General features: G+C 31.2%; 1 protein-coding gene across 10 annotated transcripts in view; it reads left to right on the top strand.

The window, feature by feature from the left end:
• The window catches only part of LOC125069305 (ras GTPase-activating protein raskol), a 146,286-nt gene that overhangs the window by 103,525 nt on the left and 15,182 nt on the right, over window positions 1–27,579 (top strand). Inside the window, exons 1-2 of one of the 10 annotated variants that reach the window (XM_047678804.1) lie at window positions 2,974–3,150; window positions 5,678–6,138. The exons of 7 other annotated variants lie outside the window; for them this stretch is intronic. In XM_047678804.1, the coding sequence (XP_047534760.1) occupies window positions 5,937–6,138 (202 nt within the window). In that variant the 5' untranslated portion in view covers window positions 2,974–3,150; window positions 5,678–5,936. Of the gene's footprint in view, window positions 1–2,973; window positions 3,151–5,677; window positions 6,139–25,452; window positions 26,646–27,579 lie in introns of those variants that run through there. 2 more of the 10 variants (XM_047678812.1, XM_047678770.1) reach the window with 2 other exon arrangements.

Genomic DNA, 27,579 nt, shown 5'->3' on the forward strand with positions numbered 1-27,579 from the left:
TAAATGGCGCTGTCTCATGATTAGCGGACTGAGAAGTTCGTACCCGTATTTTTGTGCAAGTTAAACTAAAAACTTTAAAAGGTAAAAAATAAATATTAAAAGTTACGTGTTAACAAAAGCAAGAGAAGGCAAATCTGCTCAGACAAAATATGAATATTGAATGAAAATTAACTAATTAGATATTATAAATATTATTAACAAGTTAATTTTATTAGTAAATATATGTACCGCTTTAAATATAATTAGTTAAAAACAATTTTTTTATTGGTATAGTTAAATTCACTGGAGTATTTATTCAAGGTGCAAAGTTTGTTGCTATAATTATTAATAACTCGAAACACGAAATCGAAACAATGAACAAACAGTCTGACGGCAAATGTAGCAACAGAAGGGTACTTATGTTTTGACCATCGCTTTCGTACGTCATTAGATCAAGGCTTCAAGAACGGCCTTTGTTTTTGTATTCACAATGTTTTTGGGAAAAAAATATTATGGAATTTTATTTTAGGTAAGCAATATTCAATTAGAATGAACAAATAATATAAAAAAATAATGAAAAAAAAAACATAAAATATTTCTTTAAGAAAAGAAGTTTGTTCAAATAAATATTCTGAGTAGTAATAATTTATTGCTAGGTTTGAAGTTGCACTGATTAAAATATAAATTTAAAATATGAATTCCAAATTTATTTAGATACAGGCAATCGTCCAGTTATCAATATAGAAGGGCAGTGTACTGCAGATTGCGCAAAGCAGCGACGTGCCAACTCTCCCAAGATCACTCGCCCACCGCCCGCCTTAGCAGCTCCTACACAGAATTCATAACATAAACCAGACTGCAATCAGTGATTGTGACTCAATTATACAATAACTAATGATATAATCTCAAACTCAAGTAAAAGGTGTTCGTTCTAGTAATATGTATTAAATTGTGACGGATCTCTTTTACATTATGATATGTGCCTCGATTATACGTACTCAAGTAAAATGTCAGACACTGAAATAACATTCTGAATTAGCATTCAGAATTTTGAAATATACACGTTGTCTTATTTTTTATAATATATCAGAAAACGAAACAAATAAATAATATACATATAAAAACATTATTTCAAATGATATATTATATTCAGGTGCATATTTTTGTATGAATCAAAGTTATACTTTTAAATCTTTATTAATAATTAAAGTAATTTATAAAAGGATAGGATTAATACAAGGAGAATAGGTCCATTATTATTTTTTTGTACCTTACGTTTACCCATGGCTATGATCTAACAATTACGAAAGATTAAGATGATGTTGATTCAAGGTCGCTCTTCGTTATTTTTATCATATTAGGTACTTTATTAAAAGAAATGCGTGCTTAATAACTAAGTACTAATATTAATTAGATAAAACTGAGAATATTTACGTATTCAAGCTATATTATAATGCCTTACTACAACACAGAATATTATCGAATTTAGAAGTTATTATACTAAATAGTAAAGTAAACGATCATATTATAATGTTTTTAATCGAAAAGTAATTACAACGCTGAATAATGTTTACCAACAATGAGATATTTTAAAGAGACTATTTGTTAAACATATTTTATTACTTATTATATTTATCAGAACTAAAACTCGTAAGTTTTCATCTTTGCAAATCTACAAGGATTTGGAAACTATATATTGCATTTTAAGAAAATGACCTTTTTATGGATTATTATAAGTTTTTTTTTAATGAATCACATATGACGTTACAGCCCAGACCATTTACGTACAATTTACATTATAAATCTAAACAAGCATATTTTTTAAGGCAGAATATAATCAAATGAGACTTTTTAACAATTAGAAAAGTTTTGTACAAAATACTTTAGATCAGAGAAGGAATTATAATAGGTTCAACTCTGGTTGTACATACGCAGGACTCCGAGCACGCGGTCGACATTCCAGTCGTACTGTTTGCCCGGCCCGTCTAGCGGGCTTAAAATAATTACACAAGTGTACTACGAGCTAAGACAACCCTCTAGAGTTCGTTGTTCCTTCGTTTGCTTCGTCGATTTCAACATTGGAGAGTAAAAGTTCTTCTTTAACAGGTTTCTGAATCGCATTGACTGCGGCGAAAGACGAATGATCACTTTCTCTTATATAACGATTACCTATCTTCGCATACGGTCTTATGGTTTGCACATCCAACATATTTTTAAGAAAACATAAAGTGGCCAGTTATATTCGCGACTTTAGTTGCATGGGCTTTTGTTCGAAATATGAATAATTTTAGGACTCGTATTTATATTCTTAAAAAAAAGTTTTTGATATTCCACGCACTTATGTCCAAATAAAGCGCTATTTGGGCATAAGCGCTTGACACTTGTAATTACACATGCACGCTCGCCTTTTTCAGAAAACAACTTTAAACGAAAAACAATTTTGGTTAAATTACCACGCTATTAAACTAATGTAATGTTACTAAACATAGTATATTTACTCCAGTACTATTTAAAAAATCTTTGGATTCGATTCCAATTTCGATCGACCTACAACTGTAACGATGAAATAAGATCGATGCTGAAAGTGTTCTTATTGCATTGAAAATAATCTGACTGGACCGGCTCATATTTCTCGATCATCTACCTTGGACTAAGATATGGTTTTATGTTATTTAATACTTTGTTTTTAACCTTTTCGCAATATCACCTAAAAATCTTGAATAATATTTATGAAATATTATATAAAATTTTCAATATTTTTTTCGTTTGTACATGGTCTAGTTTGTTACATACAGTTATCTACAAATCTAGTTGTGTAAATTAGTTTTTATTCGCTAATCACTGTTCTACAGCTCATCTGTGCGGTGAGGATTATTGGAGCACGTTCGAATTTTAAACTGTGAATAGTAAATAAACGGACATAGGCGGCGCGGCGCGAACGTGCGCGTGCGCTTCTCGTCTTGTTACTCGCTTCAGTGTGTTAATGTCTCTGAATGGAGGCAGTCACGCGGCTTTCCATTCTTTTATATTTTATCGTACGTACTACGAACACAAAGATGACCTAGTTTTTATTTGCAATTTCAATATCAGTTACAATAAAGTGTATTGTTCAAAATTTGCATTAGTGAAGTTTGTGATTGACTGTTTGTAGTTTCCTCATACTTTTGATGCGTAGGTTTATTTTGATGTCGTGCTATTTCAGTAAATATGTTCTCTGTGTGGATAAACAGCATGTTCGGAATATTACAAACGGTGTTTATATCCTTCGATGACAAATAGTTATAAATAAGTTTTTAAATATGTAACATTGTTTCCATACTTAATTACTGTGTAAGAAATAGTAGTGATACTTTTACTAATTAAAAAACACATAACCAATTTCTATACGAAATCTATTTTATTAGACAATATTATTTTCAAATCGATTTGATAATTAACCTTTGTTCATTCTAAACACGTGTTCATTTTAGATCAAACATTTAAAAGTATATAACGTTAATATTATACATGTACATGTTTAAAAATTTATATGCAAATAACTCCAGCCTACTATTAAAGAGGTTTCTTGCTATAGTATTTCGATTATCGAATATTCAATTTAGTTTATAGGTACGAATGTTAGAAGAACAGCACTGGCTTGTTTAACACATTACCTTTAATTCCATCACGAGATCCAGTTTAACCTGTCTAATGAGTCTTTAACTCGATTTATCTGTCCAGTCTGTACTAGTCCCAATGGTCATATCCGTTGCAAATCGACGGTTTCCTTCGAAGATGGTCGCTCGAGTCTTTCATGAACATGATTTATACCTGCCACGTCATTAGTTTATGTCAACGCCTGTCACTGGCGGATGCGTTTATTTGCCTCGACAGCCTATTTAATGATACCACTTGGTTACAAAAGCTTTCAAGCAGCTTAACACTGTTAGATAACTGTAAGGACTTAACGAAGTCTTGAACATTATAACCTCGAACCCATTTTAAATTGTAGCTAAATATCATTAATGTTTATGAAATAAAATTATTTTAAAATGTTTACGATTATAATTGAGTTTTACAAAGATATTAATTTGATATTCGTGATTGTGACCTACATTAGCGGTTTAGGGAGTTAAGGCGATCGATATACTTATCATGATTTTAAGACAAGGTCGCTAGATATGAGTAAGAATAAAACATTAACGCGAGTAAATAACGCATTATAATGTCACTGAAACATTGCGTGCAAATAATTTGCGAATAAACGCGGTCCGTTGTTGGTCCCACTGGGAGCCTTGGCTTATCTTGAGAAAACATCAGTCTCGGGGCGGAAAATGCTGGCTATCTGCCAAGCCTGGCCTTATGCGTTACTATAACTGTATCCATCAGATTTTACCGGTTAGCAGCTTACGAGATAAATGTATATAATTTTTATAACAGAAGCAAAGATTAAATTATCATGATCTTTCGAAAATGTGTATTTTACTCGCGAGTTTGATTAATTTTGAACTATTTATTCAACATTGTTCACAACATTTTTTTTACTTGTCTCCAAGTAAAAATTTTTATAAACTTATTATCAATAGATCGTATTAGTTAGTCATTACCAAAACATTCGCACCGGATAAAAGTATACAGCTTCCGCAATTTTCTCCTGACGAGCCTCTGTCTCCGAGATTCTCTCACGCTGAACTTTCCATTAAACAATAGCATGTTTGAGATTTCACTTTTTTGTCAACAAACGAAGCTCGCGTAAATATAACTACACAAAAACGACACTTTTCCTGTTCCTTGATTATAGTGACGTTTTCAATCAATTATACCGAAGATACATTGTCGTTTATTAATTAGTGAAATTTTGCAACTTAATATAATTATATACTTTGTATTGTAATAACACAATACAGCTCACTTATAATTTGAAACGTGTCCAATATCGATCTGTCTTCACTAATTGTTGTTATAGTATATTCTTGCTAATCAAACGAAATGAAACATTCCGAAATTGAGTAATCATTTTTTTTTTTATAATTATCAATATCCTTTGATAAAAAGTAATTAAAAGGAACAAATATTGGTTTGATAAAAGCGTAAATTTATTTGCAATTAGCGGTGGGTTTGATAAATACCTAGAATTATTATGGCTGAAATAAAATGATGAATTTTGTACAAAATTTGAAAGGGCTTTGGGTTGTTTTGCGGTTGTTCAGATGGCTTTGATAGATCATGAATTTGACACTTTTAAGTCTTTTTAATTTGTTGAGTTTATTATTTATTTCATACATGTCGCTTGAGACTAAAGTGTGAGATGTAATCGTACGTTCAAATGGCAGGTACATGTGAGTATGTACCCGGTTCTTTACAAAGATGTTTCCTTTTGTTCGAGTGCCATTCATTAGTCGAATGTCACATTGGTAGACCCCATTCTTCGGGAGTGCATTGAACCGACGCTGTCATATCTCCAGGCGTCATACGAGGCTTTGCGCTAACGTGTTTAACGAGTTGTGCTGTCGTGTTTTTGGTTATCCAGGATCTTGCAATCATTAACAGCGTTTTTTGTCACCGGCAGCAACGAATGAATCGGCGAAATAGCAAAAAGTAACGGGGACTTGTTTACAAAACCGAAGTCGCTACTGCATCGTATATATAATTATATCTTTGTTTATTTATTCGATACGCACACCACTTTTTAATATAAATAATTACTATGCAATCTCAGATTCGTCGATAAGATATACGAGTAGCTACGTCACGTGATCCGATAAATCATATGAAGTACCCGATACATAAAATCACATTATAAACGCAATGGCGATATTCACCTTGATGAAACTGTGATAGTGCAAAAAGTGTAAATTAAAGTGACAATCATAGCGAAAGAATTCAAGTGAAGAAAGTGAAGTTTTGTATTGGTTGCCATTTGACACGTGTGTTGTGAGTGGTGTTAACGCTGTTAGTTAATTGGGATATGAGTTAGAATGAGCACGGAGCGACGTCTCTCTCGGAGTTTCCACTCGTGCTTGAAAGGTTCCTCGACAGAGGAAGCGGCAGACGATGAGGAGAGCTGCTACCACTCCCTCGGTGGTCGCCACACACTAAACAGACAGCCGCAAGTGTATGTCGAGGACTTGTCCAACATCACTCTCGCCGACTTCGATACTTCACAAGATGAAAATGACGGTACGTATATTTATTAGAGAAAAGGCAAATTAACAAAGGTGATTCAACAAAACTAATTTATCAAAATAAAAATTAATTACGCAACTTGATATATTGTTGTATTTATAATATATTATGTTTAATTAAAGAGTTATTAGGAAAGTTATATTTATCCTAAACGTACTAGACGTTTATCACGTCAAATTAATTAACGTAATAATTGTGATTGTTATAATTTCAAATGTCATTCATGAAGTTGACAGGCACATAACATCACGCGTCTTAAAGTATGCGTGTATTTAATTGGTCATTTTCTCTAATACAGATAAATCCGTACTGTGATGGCTTAGAATTGTCTTTAACACTTCATTATGTCCACTGTACACAAATTACATTGTAACGTGTAAACTAAATTAATTGAGATTGACATTAGGATGTTTTTGTTCGCGAACGTTCTAGAAGAACAGTCTCGAAACATGGCAGGACATGACCGCGAAATGTCAAAAAGGATATATATAAATGCGAAAGTAACTCTGTCTGTTGGTCTCTCACGGCCAAACCACTCAACCGAATTTAATAAAATTTTATTTCTTATAATTACTTCAAGGAAGGGCAATAGGCTCCTAACACCTGACGACCAACTCCTAAAACGCGAGTTAAGCCGCGATCGACAAAATTTTGCTATATAATCATAACATTTAAGGGCGCATCGAAATACAATGCGTAAACTTTGCAATAGAACTTGTCATAATATCTAATTTAACAATATTTTAAACCAGAATATGTATTGAAATGCTAGGAGGATAGAAGTGTGTTATTCATATCCTTAACGAGAGTGAATACGTTAGTGACGTCAGTGTCGAGATCGCTTGCAAATAACGAATTATGATAATGCACTTTTACTAAGACACAAAGATGCGATTTGTCATTGATTATACACAAGAAAAAGAAATAAGCAAATAAAATACAAATCGTGGTATAATTGCAATGTTATTTTGTCTTTGTTAATGAGATTTATTCCGCGTACTAAGAGATCGTACGTGTAATTTAAACTAACTTATTCATAAGCTTTGAATACTCATGACACATAAAGATTACTAGAAAGACACCGCCCCGTTTAAAACTCTAACAATAAAAGTACCTTTTTATACATAATGTGCAGAAAAATATGAATGCTTATTACATTAAGTTTGATATGATTTACGAATTAATATTAATTCATAATTTACGTTATAGCAATTGTTTTGTACTAAGAATATTCATGATAAACCTACACAACAATTATTACACTATCTGGTATGTTCGATTTCGTAATTCTTATTTGTATATTTTTAGTCATCCAAGTTATATCTAAACTAAATTTAATAAATCTATTAATGTGGTAAAAGAGGCGGTAGTCTATTAAAATACCAGTGGGATTTAAAAAAATCTTTGTTACACATTTGATAGCCGAAATGTTGTGGAAGGCTATTTAACATAACGCTACGGTTCACGGGGGCGGAGCAGGATCATTTAATGTGACTGAAACCGCATGGAGTTGCTAGTAGGTTATGAACGATCATTTTATACATTACTAGCAAACCGTCCTGGCTTCACAAGGGTACAATAAGAGTTTATGAACAACTTTTACGTTGAAGAACAAATATAAAAAGAAAAGTTTTCGTTTCTTTTTTCCGGCTAGGAAAGATGAAATTCTCGACTTCTCGATGTGCATCTATTTTATTATGTAAAAATCTGCCCCTTGAATCACTCTGTTTATTGATGAATACCGCATTAAAATCAATTGCGTATTTTAAATGTTCTAAGTATACAGATGGCGGGAAACTTTGTTTTATACTATGTAGATATATGAGGTTTACTAACTTAACTCCCTCCAACTCTAATCATATCATTGGTTACTTGCGTCTCGCATATATATCATCCACACAAAGTCCATTTCTTTTTCTTGCATTTAACCTTTATTAATTACAGTTTTTTTTAAGTCAATATCGACCATATTAGATATATTTATAGATTGTATTTACTTTTAATATATTTTTAATTTTTCTAGACGATGTAAATTTTAAACGAAACTGACAACTTGCACAAAATATACGAGTCTTGATTTGATCTTGACATTGATAAAGTACGTAATAGGTATCTTCAACGAGTGAGTCATATTTCACCGGATACATAATACCTCTCGACAGTGTGTTATGGAATACCTAAACAATCGTGGCATTGCGAATAAAGCGATATCGTCGCTGAATTTAATTTTGATATATTAACATTATCTATGTTCCATTAAGAAGGAAGCGCTTTAATCCCGATTTTAATTTTAATATTTCAACAATAAAACCTAAATATATTTATACGCTTATGATATAGATGTTTGGTTTAAGAAATATCTAAACTGGTTTCCGGGTTAAAATGAGGCGACACGACGTTTATAACAATTCCCTTCACGTTTTATAAAGTTAATTGTTTACGTCTGTATCGCGGTTAAGTTTATTCAGTATGTGTCCCACACACCTGCGCACTAGCCACCGTCACCGCTCGCATCCGCTTCCCGTACAACCGAACTACCACCCTTTTCGGTTCCACTCGATGCTTCCGTTCCACGATGTAACATAATCCAAACCAAAGTTACTCTTATTAAGTTTTAATTATTATTTATTATTGTTATGTCCTTGAATAGCCTTATCGTTTCACTGGGATTCAAAAGAATCAACTAATTATTATATACCTAGTAAGGTAGTAACCAAAGGTAGTAACCAATATTAAAATTAATCCAATGATTTCTGTGTTATCTTTGCACGCAAAATAATTATTTAATAAATATTATTATTAGATTAGCCTCTAGCAATAGTAGTGTTTCAGATTAATTTTATCAATATTGATTTTGGTATATGTGGGAGATTTTTTTTTAAATACATTTAACATTTACTCATTTTACTAACATTACAATGACGACAGCATAATAAAATAAAAACAAATTTTCTATTTCATTCGACGTTACCAAATATCATCAAAAATGGGGGTTACAGCGTGTGTTACGTGTTACGCCTTTATTCCAAATTAAAGAAATATCGAAACCAGTGGGTTATACCAGTAATAGTTGGGTTTTACATAACGACGAGTACCCACTAGTCAATAGGAATAAATCAACTTTAAACTTATTTTTTATAAAATCTCAGCTTTATCGTCGTATCTTATCGCCTCTGAACTTTTCCGTTGGAATGTGATCTCGCTTACTGCATTGTGTACAGCATCCCCACGGACGGAAGTTGAGTAGGTTGAGGGGCATTGTGTTTTCCTATTGTACGAAGGGTGAATGAAATTTTGAGGACCAGGAAATATTTTAATCGGAAATATTTTAAACGTGATAATAATTTAATCGAATTACAGGTTAAATTGATAATATTTATAATTTTATTTTATACTAGTGACCCACCCTGGCCAAAAACTGAAGAATAAAGAAGCTCTTTACCAGTGAATGTTTTTAGAATTGGATAATTCCAGAGATTAACCCCTGCAAAAATAATACCTCTCTATTTGTATAGATATTCGCACATCTGATCTTGATGTTTATATTATTTTAAACTCGTGTATTTTTTCCTTTACAATGGACGTGGACTAGATCATCTAAACAGTATGCATTTCTATGCAATAGAGGCCTTCGCCAAAGTGATCGAATCAAAACAAGATGTTGATGTCAACTACGACTTTAATCAATGGACATAATATATAAATACGGAGAAAAACAAAGAACTATATGCATAAACAAATAGCAATTATCGCATTCCAACTGGTTGAAGAGTTTTGGGAAAACCTTGACGGGTAGGTATAACTCAGGGATTAGTTAATCTGGACTCGAAAATACTTATATCGCTGTGATCATATTTGACGGGTTCGTTCAATTATAATGGGCGTTTTGAGTGGATGTAATTACGGGAATATGGAATTTAGAATCTAACATTCCTATAACTAAAGGCTAAGCATTGACGGAAGGAATTGATTGTAAGGAATTGTTTATCTTACTGATCACTTCCAATCACGTAACTCAGTGAAATCATAACAAAATATATCCCTAACAAGGCAATAGATGTTAATATTTATATACGTATACGTGTTCTTCTTAATCAACAAACATATAAACGCTATTAATGCTAGTAGTCGGTTCGTCTGTGATGACATGAGATCATTGATGACTTTATGTTTTTAATTACGCCACAGACTGCACAACGTCGATTAGCATCATATTATCAATATCACATCTGGTTGTCTTTGTAGTTACTGTCTTTTTGATTTAAACATATATAACAATTTGTATTAATATATGATGCACTAAACTAAAACCGTAAGTTTTTAGGATGTTTTTTCATCGTAAAAGTATTTGTCGTTAGTTATCGTTGAGTTAATAACATCTTTTGTTACATTGATAAAAATATCAAAATCGTTCCTAAACTCTACGAGACTAAGTACTTAAATAAAATTTGGCAGGTATACTGTAATCCTTGCTAGTCTTTTGAAATCAACGCTAGAATGAAATAGCAATAATTTTCGATCCGTCAAATTAGTTTAGTCTACAAATTCTGTTCGACAGAAGCGACACTATAAAAAACCATGTTTACACGGCCTAGTATTTTATACTAAGTTTTGATAACTCGATTATATATTTATAGAATTCGCTTTTTCTACCGAGTTTCCATGACAAAGAGTGGAAAGTTCGCTCATGTGTACTTAAGGTGGCCTGGCTTGAATTATCCCGTACATTGCACTCTCGGAAGTCTATTTATATCGATAATATTCTGACACGTTCTTGGCAATCATTCCCCACCGAGCTGACTAACGACACTTTTTGCCATTCATACTTTTTAAACTTCTTACGTAATATCTTATGCTATAAGATTAATTTCATGCAATAATTATTAATATCACCTTTAATATTTATGCATAAAGTAATAGTCATAGGTCCCGGCGAGTACTTAAAAGTAAATGGAAAAATCGTTTGTGTGCTATTTATGTTAAATGTTTAAAAGAAACGGAAGGCAAATTGGCGTAGGCACCATGTTATCGTTTGTGAAATGTATGCCGTGTACAGGAAATGATAGTTGGTTTAACGACACGTAAATTGTATTTTTTAAATATTTTAAAAATAACTATATTTAATAATTATATATATCAAATGCTTAATCGATTAAATATATAAATGGCATTGTTTCTCAGCACATTAGTGTTTGTTATTTCGTAAAAATAGATACGGATAAAATATATAAAAAAATATTTTTCATTACAAACAAAAAAATATGAAATAAAATCAATGCACCATTTTTTCTTGGATATATTTAAATTTTAGTTTACAGTGCCCTCTGTATTATGTCAAAGGTAACTAAATGGTAACTCACTTAAGTTCCACTACTCGCCACAAGAGGTCGCTAAGAGTATTTTACTTGATACATAAGAGATATTTAATTTCCCTTAAAATTATATTAGTTTTTTCTTTAATTTTATTTATTATATATATTAAATTTACAAAACAAGTAATTTTTGTTGTTTAGGGTTTACCTAATAGGATTAAGGATATTTATACATTAAGTTATATTTGCAACGAGAAATTACAGCTGGAAGTAAATAAATATTAAAATAAATGTATTACGCTCATAATTTAGTATGTGATTTCATATGATTCCTATATTTGGTAAAGTAAAGAAAAATACAATGTTGTAATAAAGTTCTCCTCTTGTTCAATCGAAGTTCAGAACAATACCATAACCAGTTTAGTAAGTTCACGACCAATCCGCCTCGTAATGCCAAGACTTCGTATCGTGATTTATTCAATGTACTTATGATATAGGATTGACTCTTATTCCTTGTGATTTAAGGAGTAAATTTCTTTGTTTATGTTTTAAATCATGGCATGCCTTCAGGCTAGGAAGATCTGCCGACGACCTCCATTCTGTTCTAACAGTAATATAGGATGTACTTCGTAAAGGTTAAGACTTGCATTAGTTTTAATAATGAACGAAGAAGTCATAGCTGATAACTTTGTATAATTTTCTTTAGAACTAAATAAAGTGATATAAGCAATTCGAAATGCTCACTTATTATTTTTATAAATTGTGTTTTATGGTTTATTTGTATACATGTTCGTAATTAGTGATTTACCTGGTAAACTTCTGGTGTATCTAATGGCGTGTGGTTACAATAATTTATTGTCGAACATAAACATTTATTTTTACAATAAACAAACTGTATATTATGCTGAAATCAGTTCCCTGATATCTAGTAAAAGCACATCCGTTACTCGAATAAAAAAACATTGTTATTACATATTATTGCTTTTATTATTCTGAATTATTATTCGTCGCGTAGCAAAAAGTTGTATTATTTATTTAAACATACCATTTTTCTTTTTCGTTCTTTTTGTCTCTGCTAAATGTGTATGTTGTAGTGTTAATATGTTTTAATCATGGAATGTGTAAAAATACAATATGGGTAATGATTAATGAGAGATGTTTTTAAAATTATTTGTATTAATAAAATACATACGAACGATATAATCAAAATTATTCTGCTACAAATGTTTTCATTAAAAATCAATTGTAATGCTTGTAGATGCTAAATATTTTATGAAATTTTACTGTAATGCGTAAATAATCTTTGTTTTAAAAGCACATGCTAAAGTAATGGAAATCATATAAAAAGCTTATAAGTTATAAGTGATCGTGTATTTACAAGTTTGTCTACTCTAATCGCGACCCGCGAGCTTTTTGTTCTGAGAAAGAGTGGTGTGATACTCCGAAAATAGCCGACGCCGGCCGAAGACAACCGAAGGTTTTCAAACATGGCAGCGGGAGCGCTTGTCAACAAAGTTTCTAGTTGACTTCGAGTAGTGTACTCGTCGCGCGCATTCGTACCGCGAAAATACTTTACGATCAAACATTCAATACCCATGTTATAAAATGTCATTTTAAGTAAAAGTGATTGTTTAGTTTGTGAAAGTGAGTGAATGTTGCAATGTTATTTATGTTGTGTTTTGTTTTATTAATGTGTAATGTTGGAATATATGCCCATGGATAATTTGTAACGATACTTTTGTTACTATTAAGTTGTTTATATTTCTATGAAGGTCGGTAGATTGTTATAATTATAAACGAATAATATAATATATTATAATCGTAGAGCGAGTGCATTGTACTGCAATAAAACAAAATTATTAGAGGCAAAGGTTACCCGGAAACGTAACTTATAATATCGTATCTATACGTTACATTATAAAATTGAATATACAGTGACTCTTCTTGGCGCTATCAAACAAAAGCTGCGAATAAATAAACAAAATCATTATTTGTCATTAATCAATAAGGTTAAATGATAAATAAATAAATTAATACTGAGATACTTTTTTAACTTAAGACAAAATATCGATAATTATATATAATCTTTTCGATAACTAACTTTTAATATAATTTAGGTTGTTGCTTAGGTGAAGTTATGTTCAACTGTGTAGTAGTCGTCGTTATTGTATGTATATAGTCTTACCGTATCTTATAATCTTCCTAACAACCAATTATTTATTTATTGAGGATTATTAGTATGACAAAATTGAATAATTAGAAATTAACATTATACAGAGAAAGTCTAAGGCAACTGTTAAGTTGACAATTGCCATACAAAGTACAGAAAACATCTTAAATAAATATTATAATTAAAAATGTTTATATGGGTAATTCAAATACAGTATAATTGAAACTGAATATATGTATATATTTATTTATAATGATTCTGGGGAAGACATTTTCCTAGAATCGTTATAAATAAAGTATAATTAAAATTATAAAAATAAAATACAATAATGAATGGTAATTAAACTTAGATACTGAGTTATTTGAATTCTGTTTCTAAGTTCATTAGCTAACAACATAGTTATAAATTACGTAATATAAGGGCTATTAATCCTATTACGTCTTCAGATTAGCGACAAATAAAAATAAATATTGTTTCGTTTGTATAAGATTTATATAAATCGATGAAAATAATTTCGTTTGAAATAAATATTTAGTAGGAATTGAATTTTGAATCAGCTCAGTTAAATCCCGCACGTGCTGAAACTTGTTGCGAGAGAAACTAGACAACTTTTGTCAAAGGAACAATAGTTACCAAGATTTCAAAAGATTTGTCCCAGACAAAGGCTTACAACTTATGTTGAATAGCAATTTCTTACCTTATTTAAAAATATATATGCCACAGATACTTTGTGATATGTCGTAATGAGGCCTAAATTTCATCTTTAAGACAATAAAATCACATTATTCGATATTTTAGAAGATGTATCATAAGTCCTTATTTTATAATTTTACTAGTAAAATATTTAAATAAATAAAACATTTAATTGATCTCGTGAATTCTGATTATATCACAATAATCGTTTTAACAATATTTAGTTTCTATATATACATTAAATAACAATTTCAATAAAAAATTAATTCCAATTATTTTTTACCGTTTAGTCATAATTTACATAAGACGTGGTCAAACAACTTAGATCACAAAAAAAAAATAGTACGACGACGACTTTATTGGTATTTTATACACTCGGTAATGTTTATTATTCAATACCCCTAGTTTAGATAGTCTAACGATAAAAAATAGCTCAAAAACATTAATATACATAAAGGAATGAATCTAATTTAATTTGAAGTTCATACTATTAAATATAAAAAAGAAAATTAAATAAATGGTAAACATTTTATTTTTGTTAATGTTTAACAGTCGGAAAGTCACAAGAATTCCTCAACTACCCTTCCAGAACGCTATTTCATAGGCGCTCAGAGAATCCGCAGCCTCTGCGTCATCTTTGAATAAAGTCTGGTCTACACTATGTCACAAAAAACATCTTATTCTGAGAATCACAATAAAAACCAAAAAGTCATTTGGAAATGATTTGCTTCTGAGGATATTTTAATAGTTATAAACGCGGAAGATTGTAAAATATGTTAATAATTCGTAAGAAAAAAATCTTAGTAAGTATATCTAATTGTTGTTTGTAGAGCGCTGATTACGGTTTCGGGTAGAGCCTTGACGGCCATTGTAATATCGCTCGTTTCGTTAACGAAATATATTCACAATGCAAGGATACTTATTCATATAATCTCACATGTTTTACACATGTGGGATGAGAATTATATGTAATGTGATGTAGGCGTCATATAATCCTGTTTTTCTAAACACCCACGAAGTCCGTCGACTTTCTAACAGTCATTGAATCGTGTTATTTAAAAAGTAAATTCACGTGAGTCACTGATTCGAGTCTCCCGTGTGGGTCACATTCCAGGCCTGCCCGCTCGAAACCGGACCCTATAGCTCTGCGACTCGCGCTCTTCCTTTTTTTTTTCTTTGACAACTTTATGGTTTAAGCATCGGTAGTGTTATTTCATGTATATTAAAAACAATATTTACATTTTTATCTTTATTTAAAGTTCATTTTGATCTATTAAAATGTTTTTCGTGATTACATCAGGATCTAATTGAAAAATACCTTGTTAGATGCAAATTAGTTCGTTTACAACGTAGCGAAAAACATGAAGATCCATCCACGGTCATTTAATATTTTAATAGCCTTTTATTGCCTTGTATTATGTGAAAATTATAATTATAACCAAAAATAATAAAGTACTATAGTAAGTACTAGTAACTATAACCCATAACAATTAAATATGAGGTTTTGTTTATTTTTATAATAAATCATTTTTAATTTATATTCATAGTGAGTGAACAAATTCTGAAATCTATCAGGGTTACGAGTTTCGGCTCTCATGTGCCAGTTTCCGGACGGAGAGGGTCGTATATTTTTTGTCCACCATCTGTCGGTCTGCAGGTGTTGCTTTACATACTAAGCAGGTGATTTCAATTCACCTTTCTACTCATTTTACATGTTTACTAGTACGTTTTTACAACATATGGTCATCGTTTCTGAGATTTGATATACTTTTTTCCTATTAATTATAACAGATGTTTCCAGAATGATATGTCGATAACATTTAGTCTTCGAAAATGTCGTTCAAAAATCTTGTAATTATGCTATCTATTATTAAATAATTAGTACAACACAAGTGTATTCGAGTTATTGGTATTTTGCGCCAAATTATTAACAACGTTAAAACGTTATTCCCATACTTCATAATTTAAGATATTTGCTTTTATCAATTTATAACTTCAATATATAGCTTCAAGTTTCCCGTCTACTTTAAATTATAATAAACTCGTCTATCACCCTCATTATGTCATTTACGGTCATATGTTTACATATTCACGTCCGCTGTAGAAGTTTATAATATTTTCAAAGTAGGGGTTATCGTTCCAGAACCATCTGGACACTTTTCCTGTTTATGTAAATTATATTTAATAATCATATCGACCTATTAAAACGCATGATGTATACGTGCAGAATTCTCACAAATCATCTGGGACAGGAAATCTTCAGACATGTAAATTTGTAATTGTTTTGTCGGTCACTTTATAAACTGTTAACTTATAATATTTTATTTAAAAATAAGAGTATTCAGATGCATTTATGAACTGACCTTTATATCTACATTAGTGGGTATGTGTTTACAAAAACTATACAATTGTTCCACGCACTGACTCATCACGAAATATGAGGACTAAAAAAAAAACTTTGAAAACAATGTTGTGGAATATTCTAGATAGATTAGGAAGGTTGTTTTTTTTTTAAACGGGATAAAGCAAAGATGTCTTTATCGTGAAATAATCCATGGAACACACGAGCACAACTGTGGTCAGTCCCTAGTACACAACTTAAAAGCGTTTGGAAATCAATGTGCAATAGTGCATATAACAAGTAAATTATTGCCCATTGTCTCTATTTCACGCTTCATTTGACAGGATTGCTTAGTGAATGTGACCTAGAAAAGGGAGAGACCCGATCGATAAAGATCGTTTTATGAAATACCTATATTTTTTATTTCACTTTATACCTAGCCTTTTTGGTATTTCACACAAGTAATCAAATAATGTTTAGTATTGTTAAAGGTATAAATGAGAAATTAATATAAATATTAGTGTAGTTTAGTGATTAAGCTTAACTGATAATTAAAAAGGCAAAATATAAAAACACAAATTATATTTTCGATTGTGGGTTACTATATCAATATAAATCGTTTTCTTTTTGATGACATTAAATATATCAAAGCTTCGTATGTATTTATAGGTTATATTTTAACTAGATCCTTTGAAATCCCTTCCACAAACCTTTCGTTAAACGTGCTACCGATACATAAATGTTATATCGAATATGGATGTCTCTGAAAATAATGTCCAAGATGCTCAGTTACACTCAGTGAGTCAATACGTGTTTAGATTAAAATTAGATTTATTTGACGCAAAGTGGAAATAAAAAATAAATAAAAAAAACATTGTAATAGAGCTACTTATTTGTCGTTAACAAAAAATTTTGTATATAAAATTACAAACATTATCTTTAACATTAGTGTTAAATGTAAAAACATTTACAGGAAATAATTTTATCTGAATGCCAAACAATATGCTCTTTGTTTCCTTTTATATTGACAAATTAATATGATTAATAGCATGACCAGAAACGTTTGTGTACTTATTTGTTAAAGGTGATTAGTGTTTATCAAAATATTACAAATATTTCTTCTCCTAGTTATCACCTATACTTAATATTATAAATGCGAAAGTAGCTCTGTCAGTCTGTGTCTGTCTCTCTCTCCTGATGGTTGCTCTATCACGGCTAAACCACTCAACCGAATCTGATGATATTTGGTATGAAGCAAGCTTGAACTTTAAGAAACGATATACTTTGTTTTTATACCAAATATATGAAGATCAAATTTTAAAACGCAAGCGAAAACGCGAGTTAAAAAATTGATAATTTTCTTTTAATTAAGTTGTATAAGCACTCGTTATGTAAAAGGCGACGAAAATAAAAGGTCATATATAAGTATTACTTCAAGTTTAATATTCGTCCTATTATATTTTTAAAGATTACTTAAATATTGGTTGTTTAATGAATCACACGTTGACTTACATAATCTAAAATTACATTACGTAATGTATTAATCAATACAAATAGCTATTAAGAAAATATCTTTTACAAATTGTTCAAACAGTAATCATAATAACTCATTATACATGTAATATTAAATTGCTAATTGCAAACATTAAGACCGAGTTTAGTATTGAGTAACGAGGATTTCGTATGACCGCTTTAATAATCTTTTTCTTATTTATCCGACATTGTAAAGCATTCAATTATCTTTTTTTTTTATGTGATAAGTAGGTGGGCAAATTGGCCACATAATTGTAAGTGGTCATCACCGCCCATAGACATTAGCTTAGTAAGAAATATTTATCATTCATGATATTACACCATCGCCACCAACTTTCAGAGCTAATATGTTATGTCCCTTATGCCTGTGGTTAAACGGGCTCAATATGTTGTTTGGCGGTAGAATATCAAATGAGTGGATGGTACCTACATAGAAAGGCTTACACAGAGTAAACAGTAACTTTATCATTCATATATTACAATTATTCCATCTATCATTGACAATTTTAATTGCAATGAAAATATTTTTTTTTTTTAGAGAGATATTTCATTTGAAACATGAAGTCGATTTAATTTACATACATCGTACATTCCTTACTTGTGTATTTGAAACTCGTTTCGATCTTACGAAACTGATACTTCAAAGCGTCTTCATAAGATGATACAACGAACTTGCTGCGTTTAGCTACTTGATCTGTACGGAGAGGGACGAACTGTAGTTCTACAAATAATGAAATCGTTCTAGAAATGATTCAAGTAATCCATAAAGTTTTAATACAAAAACAATGTATTGTTATGTGTGTGTAATATGTATGTGTGTGTGTGGTAAATGGTTTTTAATAGAGATCAAAGAGACATTTCGTCTCAACGAATGACCTTGGTAAAGTGAATGTACTGGGAGTTCCAGCTCGCTACTGCATTTATATCGATTGTTCTAATAAATAATACATATTGGTCTGTACTATAATATTGCAAATAATGCATACAATGAGATTTGATGATTTATATTGAACAAGCATTATTGACTGAATAAAAGCGAATCCATATTGTCTTTATATGTAATTCAAGAAATATTTTTTTGTTTCGTTTTCATTTTAAATTTTTATGTTTAATTTGAGGATTCTTATGCGTCAGCTATGATGTTCTACCCATAAAGCATAAATTCTAAAGAAGAGTTACTTTTGTAGTAGGAATACACTGTCGTGCTCCAAGGCCTTGACGTATTTAGCTTCAATATTATAATGAAGATAATATTAATATACTGGTCGTACTAATAATTTTAGCTGGGCAGAGTGAGTAAGAACAAAACAGCACGGCTCGTATCACTTCAACAAAGAGACACTGTACTTTAAACGTATGCCTTTAATAGTTTTCTTTGTCTGTGCAGCCTCGGTAACGATGAAAATCTCTTTTGAGATTTTATACCAGAACAAAATAGGATTGAATTTAGTCATTATGAATTGTAGTTTAGTTGCAAATAGATGTATTTTAGTATGATTATATTTAAGGTTTGCTTAACTGGATTCTTATGCATACATATGTAACAAAAGCGCTTACTTTTTACTTTAACTCAGTCATGGGTGGGTCATTGAACATTTTCTACAATAGTACTATAAATATAGTTATGGTCGACTCATAAACATTCCGTTCGTTGCAATGTTTGCATCATTCTGAATTAATTCTCGTTTAGTTTATCTGACCTTAGCCGCTTCTCTACAAAAATTTCCCTTTGACGTTGCGTCACAAGATTCTTTTGATCTTGATTGTACCGCCTTCCTCGGTTTAGATTGTATTATACTAAAAGATACCAAATCAAGTACTCGAGTGATGTTGAAGGAGTATCGTTGAATGTGATATCAATGTATTTCTTAAATTGTGGAGTAAGTACTCGACCATTTTTGTGGAGTAGTCAAATTTTGGAATGAATTTTTAAAAGCGAATTATTGTTCATGTATGCCATTAGTATATATGTTTTATTTATTATTGCTTTTCCGATTATTTATACATTAACTTTATAGTTGTATAAATTTTGCGCAACATATTTCTTACAAGGGTCATTAATGTTGACATAAATTTCAGAATATTACCATATAGGCGGTTCAGGCTGAAATATATATCGCACAATCTTTATTGCTGTCTCCTCTGATTTTGAAAACAGTTATATTGATTTATTTTAACATATAAGTAGTATGTACTTATCTTTCAATATATAGTAATAATAAATAATTTATTCACACCCGTTCTTATCATTTATGATTGAACTAATTAATATCAAATAATTAAGACAATTTTATATATTTGAGAAACTATACACTAAATATAATCCAATTTAAAGTTTTTTTTTTTATCAAGAACTGAACAAACGAAAAACGGTGTTTTTACACCGTTTTTATTTGTATGTATATTTTTTATATTATTTTGGTTATATGCAACGCTTTTTGTCCCGTTTACATTTTATAATCTATCCCCAAGAAATATGTATAATTCTTTCTTGAAATTTACTTGTTCTTTTATTATTTTCCGTAATACAATCGACTAGTTATTGTAATAATGCACGGCTTCATGATAAGTGAGTTATACAGGTCAATCGTGAAACAGTATTTCCCTTAACGGGATCTTACCAGTGCTTTTTATATTAGTCATCGCGTTACCAGCAAGGAACATTTATGTTTTGATTATAAAGTTCAGTCAGCCTTTATCTTTCTCTAATCTTTAGAATTAGAATGAAACAGGGTTTATTTTTAAACAACCTAACTGAACCCGTGGTTGGACAAAATGTACAATAATATTCAATCAGAACTCAAACGTATTAATAAAAAGTTACGAATTTTGTGTATGTTCTATTCATTCGACATAATATGTTTGTTAGAAAAGATAATACAGTATTCGAATTAAACGTATTTTGACTACGTAAAATAAAATCACCAAAAATAATTATTGTAGTGACGTTAACAGTAATTACGTTGTAAAGTTTTAATTACTAAATTATTCTTAGCAAAGAGCTTAAAACAGCTCACGTAAACGATCGCCGTCATTTGCGTGATTCCAAACTCTGACACATTGACTGGATCCCTTTTGCTTGAGCTTGATTAATGTTCTCCCTAACAGTTCATTATCGTTAATTTGTACTTACAAACGCAATCTCTGCTGTGTTTTAGGGCATTAATATACTAAATGTGTTTTGATGTAACCATCACTTACTGGAATTGATAAGTAAATGGAACGGTTTGTCAAAAGTTTTGATATGGAGTTTTATATTGTTTTTTATAGCTTATCTGCACTTATAATTAAACGTTACATTAAAATTTTCATACAATGCAAAGTTTCAGAGACGATTTTATTATACTGTATATATTGTCTGCAATGTATATACATACATATATTGTTTGCGAGAGACTTGGATACGGGGCCGATTTTAATGAAACTTGATTTAGTACCTTTATAATAGTTTAGACCAATCACACAAATCTGGCAAAATAAATGGGTGCTTTCGACCATTCGCAACCAAAGGAGTGTATTTTTAATATATTCATGCTCTACATTATTTAATTATAACACTAAGCGATAGCAGCTTATATTGTACAAGGAAATTTTAAAGGTTACACTTCGAGCACCCGTCGGGTTTTTTTTTTTGTTTAATTTAATTTAATTTTATGGCAATAACATTGGTGTAATACAAATTCTATTCGACAAAAAGTCAATTTTAGATATTTATAAAACAATAAAATACTTTATACGTATAATATAATATACGACATCACGATGTCGTGACATGTGAACAAAGTTTTTTCCCATATATTTTTTACAAGTTCACAAAACCATCAGTTTATTTTTTCTAACGAGGCTACATAGAACGTATTAGTTGCTCATTAATCATTTAAACACTATCATTTCCGTTGCATTAACTGAGCTCTCATATTTTAATATACAGAGTAGGATAGGATCTTGTTTAAACAAACCTATATAATGCCATGCGGGTCCGGTCGTGGAACCTGTATTCGACTAGGAAACTCGTCTGTCCAGCTTCGCAAGGGAAGTATGTTCACATCCGTTGAACACTGTTCATTGCTTAGAGACAAAATAGTACGTCTATATTGAAACCGAAGCTCACTTATACTTCCCGTGTGCCTGTAGGGTTTGAAAATAGAAGTCAGCTAGTGGCCTAGTATGGTGAGATACCGTCTTAATTCAATACAATTCAATCGTATAAAATTAATGTTGTTTTCTTTGTATTTTTTAATTTGATTTTATTTTGTGATCTATGTTGTATGATTTGATACTAAGGATGTATAGTACATAATTATTAATGTGGTGTAGATAATATTATGTGCTGTAATGCTGGTTTTCCTTGATTTGTTATTGTATGTTACAATTATACAATCTCTTTCACGACAAGCTCATAATGTAGAAATCTTATGTTTTTATAATAACAACATAGGAGCTACGACCGCAAACACAACTGTTACGATTACTTCAGAGAAAACTCGTTTGTTTACTCGCGAGTACTCTGTGTCAGTTCTCTTTCATTTCCATTCTAACTGCGTATATAATTAAAGCATACATTTTTATTATTAAAATGAAATAATGATACACTACAAGAAATATACATAAATATCTAAAATTGAGTTACTATTATCAGGACTTACAACGCTCGTCGTGTGAATTTTATATGGATGTAGCGAATCAAATATGATATTAGCAAATTTGGATAATAAGTCTACAGAGAAAGTCTTAATTGTTTTTCAAAATAATAATATTAGTCTGGAACTTTAATATTTATATGTAATTCCAAGTTCTATGTTTTTGGCGAGGCTGGTCACATACACGCGAAAGACTATGATTTCACAACTATTGTTTTTGTTGAACCACATCTGGTACGTTAACTTTTATCGCTTACATGATTTTGTTATTTACAAATCGAAAGGAGGAAAAAATGACAAAGAAAATTATATTACATAAAACGAATAATATTTAGGGACGGTGCAACATGAACGTAATGTATTTAATGCCCTATAAAAATTCATAGAACGGCGCCGGGGGTTGGTATGGGATCGCGTAGAATTTATCATTCCACTCAACGACCGACGAGTAAAGAACGTTCATAATTCCCTTGAATAATTTGCGAGAATTGCGTGTGAAAAATATCTCCTCGCTACCACAATAAGTTATTTATTTTTATCTTCACACACAGCACACTTGTAGCCGACGCGACGTATTGTGGTCGGGATATGAGATAGTAATAATTTAACATGTGGCAATAATGTTAGTCTCAAATCTTTTGCTTGTAAATGATTATATATTTAATTACTATTCCTGGGAATAAATCAAAAGTAGGCCATTTAATTGTTTTAAAATTCCCTTCGTGATAATGTAAATTATTACTCGTCTGTTAAACTAGGAATTCATTGTTTAAAATAACAAGGTTAACGGCATTCGACTTTTTTAAAAATAATAATGGGAATCCGTCAAGATATTATGACATAAATAACTAACATAAAAAAGCTATAAAACATTTGTACAATTACGAGTTGAATTTACAAAAAAATGTTTTAATTTAATTGTTTTTAAGTTATATTTTGACTAAGAATAACATCATAAGTTGAAGGACCTAGGCTGTAGGCATGGTTGCAGTCTCGATCACCTGCGCTACCTTGAATCGTGATTGCGCGCGTTAGTCACGCCACTGACTGCATCAACGCCATGAAGGATCAAGTTTCTTCTCTCATTTTATTTTTAATCATACTGAGGCATACTTTCTCTGTTCCGTTAATTTAATTTTTTTTTTTTGCTTTTACGTGCCGATGGTCAATGTCGGTCTGTCTAAGGATTGATTACATCCTTGTCATTTATAGTAGCAATGAAGAAGATATTAAAAAAAAGGAGTGAATAAAAAAAAAAATATCTATATTTTTTTAAATATTTCGAACGTGCAAATTACCGAATAGGTCATTGGTCAGCTCTGTTTTACGTAACGAAAAAATGATTGCGCATTTGTCTAATATTTGTGTGAGAACACGTTTTATAAATGCCCTCTTAAGCGGTGGCGGGTTAACAACATTCGTTCCGCAAGCTTTGTTTGCTCCGTTTCGTCTTGCACTATATAACTACTTGGATCTCTCTGTATCACGACATCCGGTGCTTTATTTCGTTATGAATACACAACAAAGACGTTTTAATCTACGCTAAAATTGCCGTGTTTTAATTTTTTTTGCTCTCAACTAACTGACAGGGTCAAATGCAGACCGGGGTTCAAGGATTACACTATACAGAAAAACCTTATTAAAATAAATTATTTATATTTGATATAAATCGGTATGTCTTATATTACATCTTATATATTTAAGATAATATCTGTAGTAATCGCGCAAACGACAGTATGTTACTCTTTTTATAAATTATCTATCATCATACCTGATACGAGAAAGTTATAACGATATCTGTACATTAATACTCGATTCAAATAATAAAACTGTCGTTAATGTGAATACACACGTTCACTTATTAAACAACATTGCCAGCGCAAGATTTAAACGAAAACTGTCACGTTTTACGTAACCGTTAACTAACAATTTGTACGAAGAAACGTCATTAAACAAATTTTCTTTAACGCAAGTGTGGATAGTCAGCAATGTCGCGAACGTAGCAGACTAATGAGGTAGCTTTAAATATGTTCACATTTAGCACGACAGCCGCTCCTCTCACTGAACAAACACATGCTTTAAAATTACTTTCCATTTCCACTGAATTAGTTACATACTTCTGTATTACTCAAGTGTCAATTTTTATATTTTTAAAAAATACTTAAAAAATAGTTTCTAATATCCTTTGTGATATTTTGTGTGATTTGTGATTCCTTTATGATATATATAAAACCAACCGTATTTTTCTGTAGACTTTATCAATAACTTTGATAAATACTAGTTAAGATCACGTATAAAATCTACAATGGGCGTACCCGGTTAGTTTTAATTAACAAATTATTTTACATATTTTTTTATTTTAAGAGGAGATACTGCTATTTGTTATTAAAAAGGAGAAAATTTGATGATTAAGTAATACACGATGACCTGTTTTCTTGATTGGATTCGGATATTTGATTGGTTCTTTTGCGGCATAATCTTATCGCCTCGTGATAAAGTGAAACTGTTCGCAGTACTTGTTTTACCGCGATCAATAAACAGTTGTAGCTTGCTACCCTGCAAAGATTTCCTATGTGCATATATTCCAATATTAAATGTTCTATGTATGGTTTTTAGTATTTGAAACTAATAAAATGTGAAAAACCCTGTTTCGTTTAAGTGAAGTGAAATGAAATCAAAAAAGGATAATTTAATAGGAAATTACTTAAAGTGAAACGAATGGCTGCAGTGATGCGGCGAGAAGGCGGTGTAAAAGGCTAAAGGCCGTAACTCGGTGTGTTTCCGCCAACGCAGGATGACCACCATGCCTAGAGCGCTGTCCCCGAACTCTTCGACCACCTGCGACGAACAGGGGAGGCGCCGCTCAGTATTTTATGTGCCATTGTTCGAAAGCTTTGACAATTACTTGCCTTTGACGCCCGAGGAAAAAGAAGCCATAATATGTGGGCAACATGGTGACGATGTTCCCATAAAACCGAAACGAAGGAATACAGAGTTGGGAATATTACAAATCCCTTCACACGGAGACCTATCCTTGATAGAAACCGAAAGTGACATAAGCGTTGTCAGTCCTGTAAGGCGATATCGACGACCTTTGTCATCGAGAATGAATTCCAGTGAGGGCTTAACAAGAGAAGGTCAGCGCGATCTCACGAGCCCGAAACTAGTCGCGGAGAGCAGTCTCATAAGACATTCCAAACCAAGATTAAGGAGTACCACATCATCTGAACCCCGATATGACAGAATATATTCTCCAATAGGGTCATCTATTTCCTCGAACAGGCTGAATACATCAACGTCAAGTATAACAGCCAGATTGCCATCCAAACATCCCATACGAACTTCGAATCTGTCTTTGATTCCTGATTCTCCAAAACTTTTAACACCTGGCAAAGAAAAGTCTAAAACTTTACCTCAAAATCTTAATGCTCCTTCGCCAATTAGAGGAAGTAGCAGTTCGTCATCGATATTTAAAACTCCAAAAATAACTGTCACACCTGAAAGTCCAAATAAAAGCCCCGGAAAAATGTCTGGCCTTAATTTCATAAGAAGATCACGAAGTACAAAATTGTCACGAAGTAATTCATTGCTTCGAAGTATAACTGCGAGACATATCGAAGAAGGACTTGAAGATAATGTCACCATAGTGACTGATTTAACTGAAGATTATGATAAGTTTGTTGGTAATCACGGCGGCGATAAAGAAGTTATTGGTGCCCTAATTAAAAAGAACGAAGAACAAGTTGCAAATAGTCCTCTTAGCATACGTCGGGCGTACTTAGATGTTGACGATGACGTGGCTGTACACTCTGGTAAGATAATTGTGTAAAATTGACAAAGTTAATAAAAGTATTTCTTTTTTAATTTGATGTAGATTGATGATGCAAATTATTTGAATTCATTGCTATATTCTCCCCATAGTCTATCATAATTTTGCTATGCAAAAGAGGTCATTAAACCGTATAAAGCAAAATGTTTATATTTCATATTATGCTAAGTGAACATAAATTTTAAATTAAAGAACTTATATATTTAAATAGCTAATTTTTTGGCTATATATTTATATTATACTCTTTGTTTCTGCTACTGGGAATACTCACGAAAATTATATTTTATCTTAAGTCTAACGAAAGTCACTGGAACTAAACTAAGATTAAATAACCAATTCGCCATGTATTAGTTATTGTTGCTATTTGCATGGCAGTTATATTTCTATTTTTATTGGTTATAAGGGTGTTAGTCGTGATGTAGGTGACCAGTTATAAATAATAACCTTATATCTTACAACGATCTAACAGGCTTATTTATTTATTGTACTTTGATTGTTAAACTGGACGTACTCTTGCAAAGCTCAAATTAAATGCATATCATAAAGTAGTAGACATCTGGCTCCATCCCAGCGACTTAGAAGATAATGAGTATGACTCGCCGCTTTTGATCCGCATTGTTGTTCAACTATTCATAATGGTAGACGGTACTCACACTCTAATTGTCCTGCTAAGAGCAGACGCTAACAGCGCCTTTGTAACAAGCGTTATGTCATGTCCAGGCGATAATATTAAGAAACGGAAAATCATGTTTTGAGAATCATAAAGCTACAAAATTATCTGCAGACTAATTCGTTCTTTTGTTTTTTTTTTTTGTATTAGGAAATATGCTGTATCGGATAATGATTAAAAATGTGTTGACCGCAATCTATAAAAAATATATTCAAATAACAATGTTGATAAAGACAATAACTATTAT

The sequence above is a fragment of the Vanessa atalanta genome, chromosome 2, assembly GCF_905147765.1.
Source record: "Vanessa atalanta chromosome 2, ilVanAtal1.2, whole genome shotgun sequence".
In the NCBI taxonomy this organism is placed as follows: Eukaryota; Metazoa; Arthropoda; class Insecta; order Lepidoptera; family Nymphalidae; genus Vanessa; species Vanessa atalanta.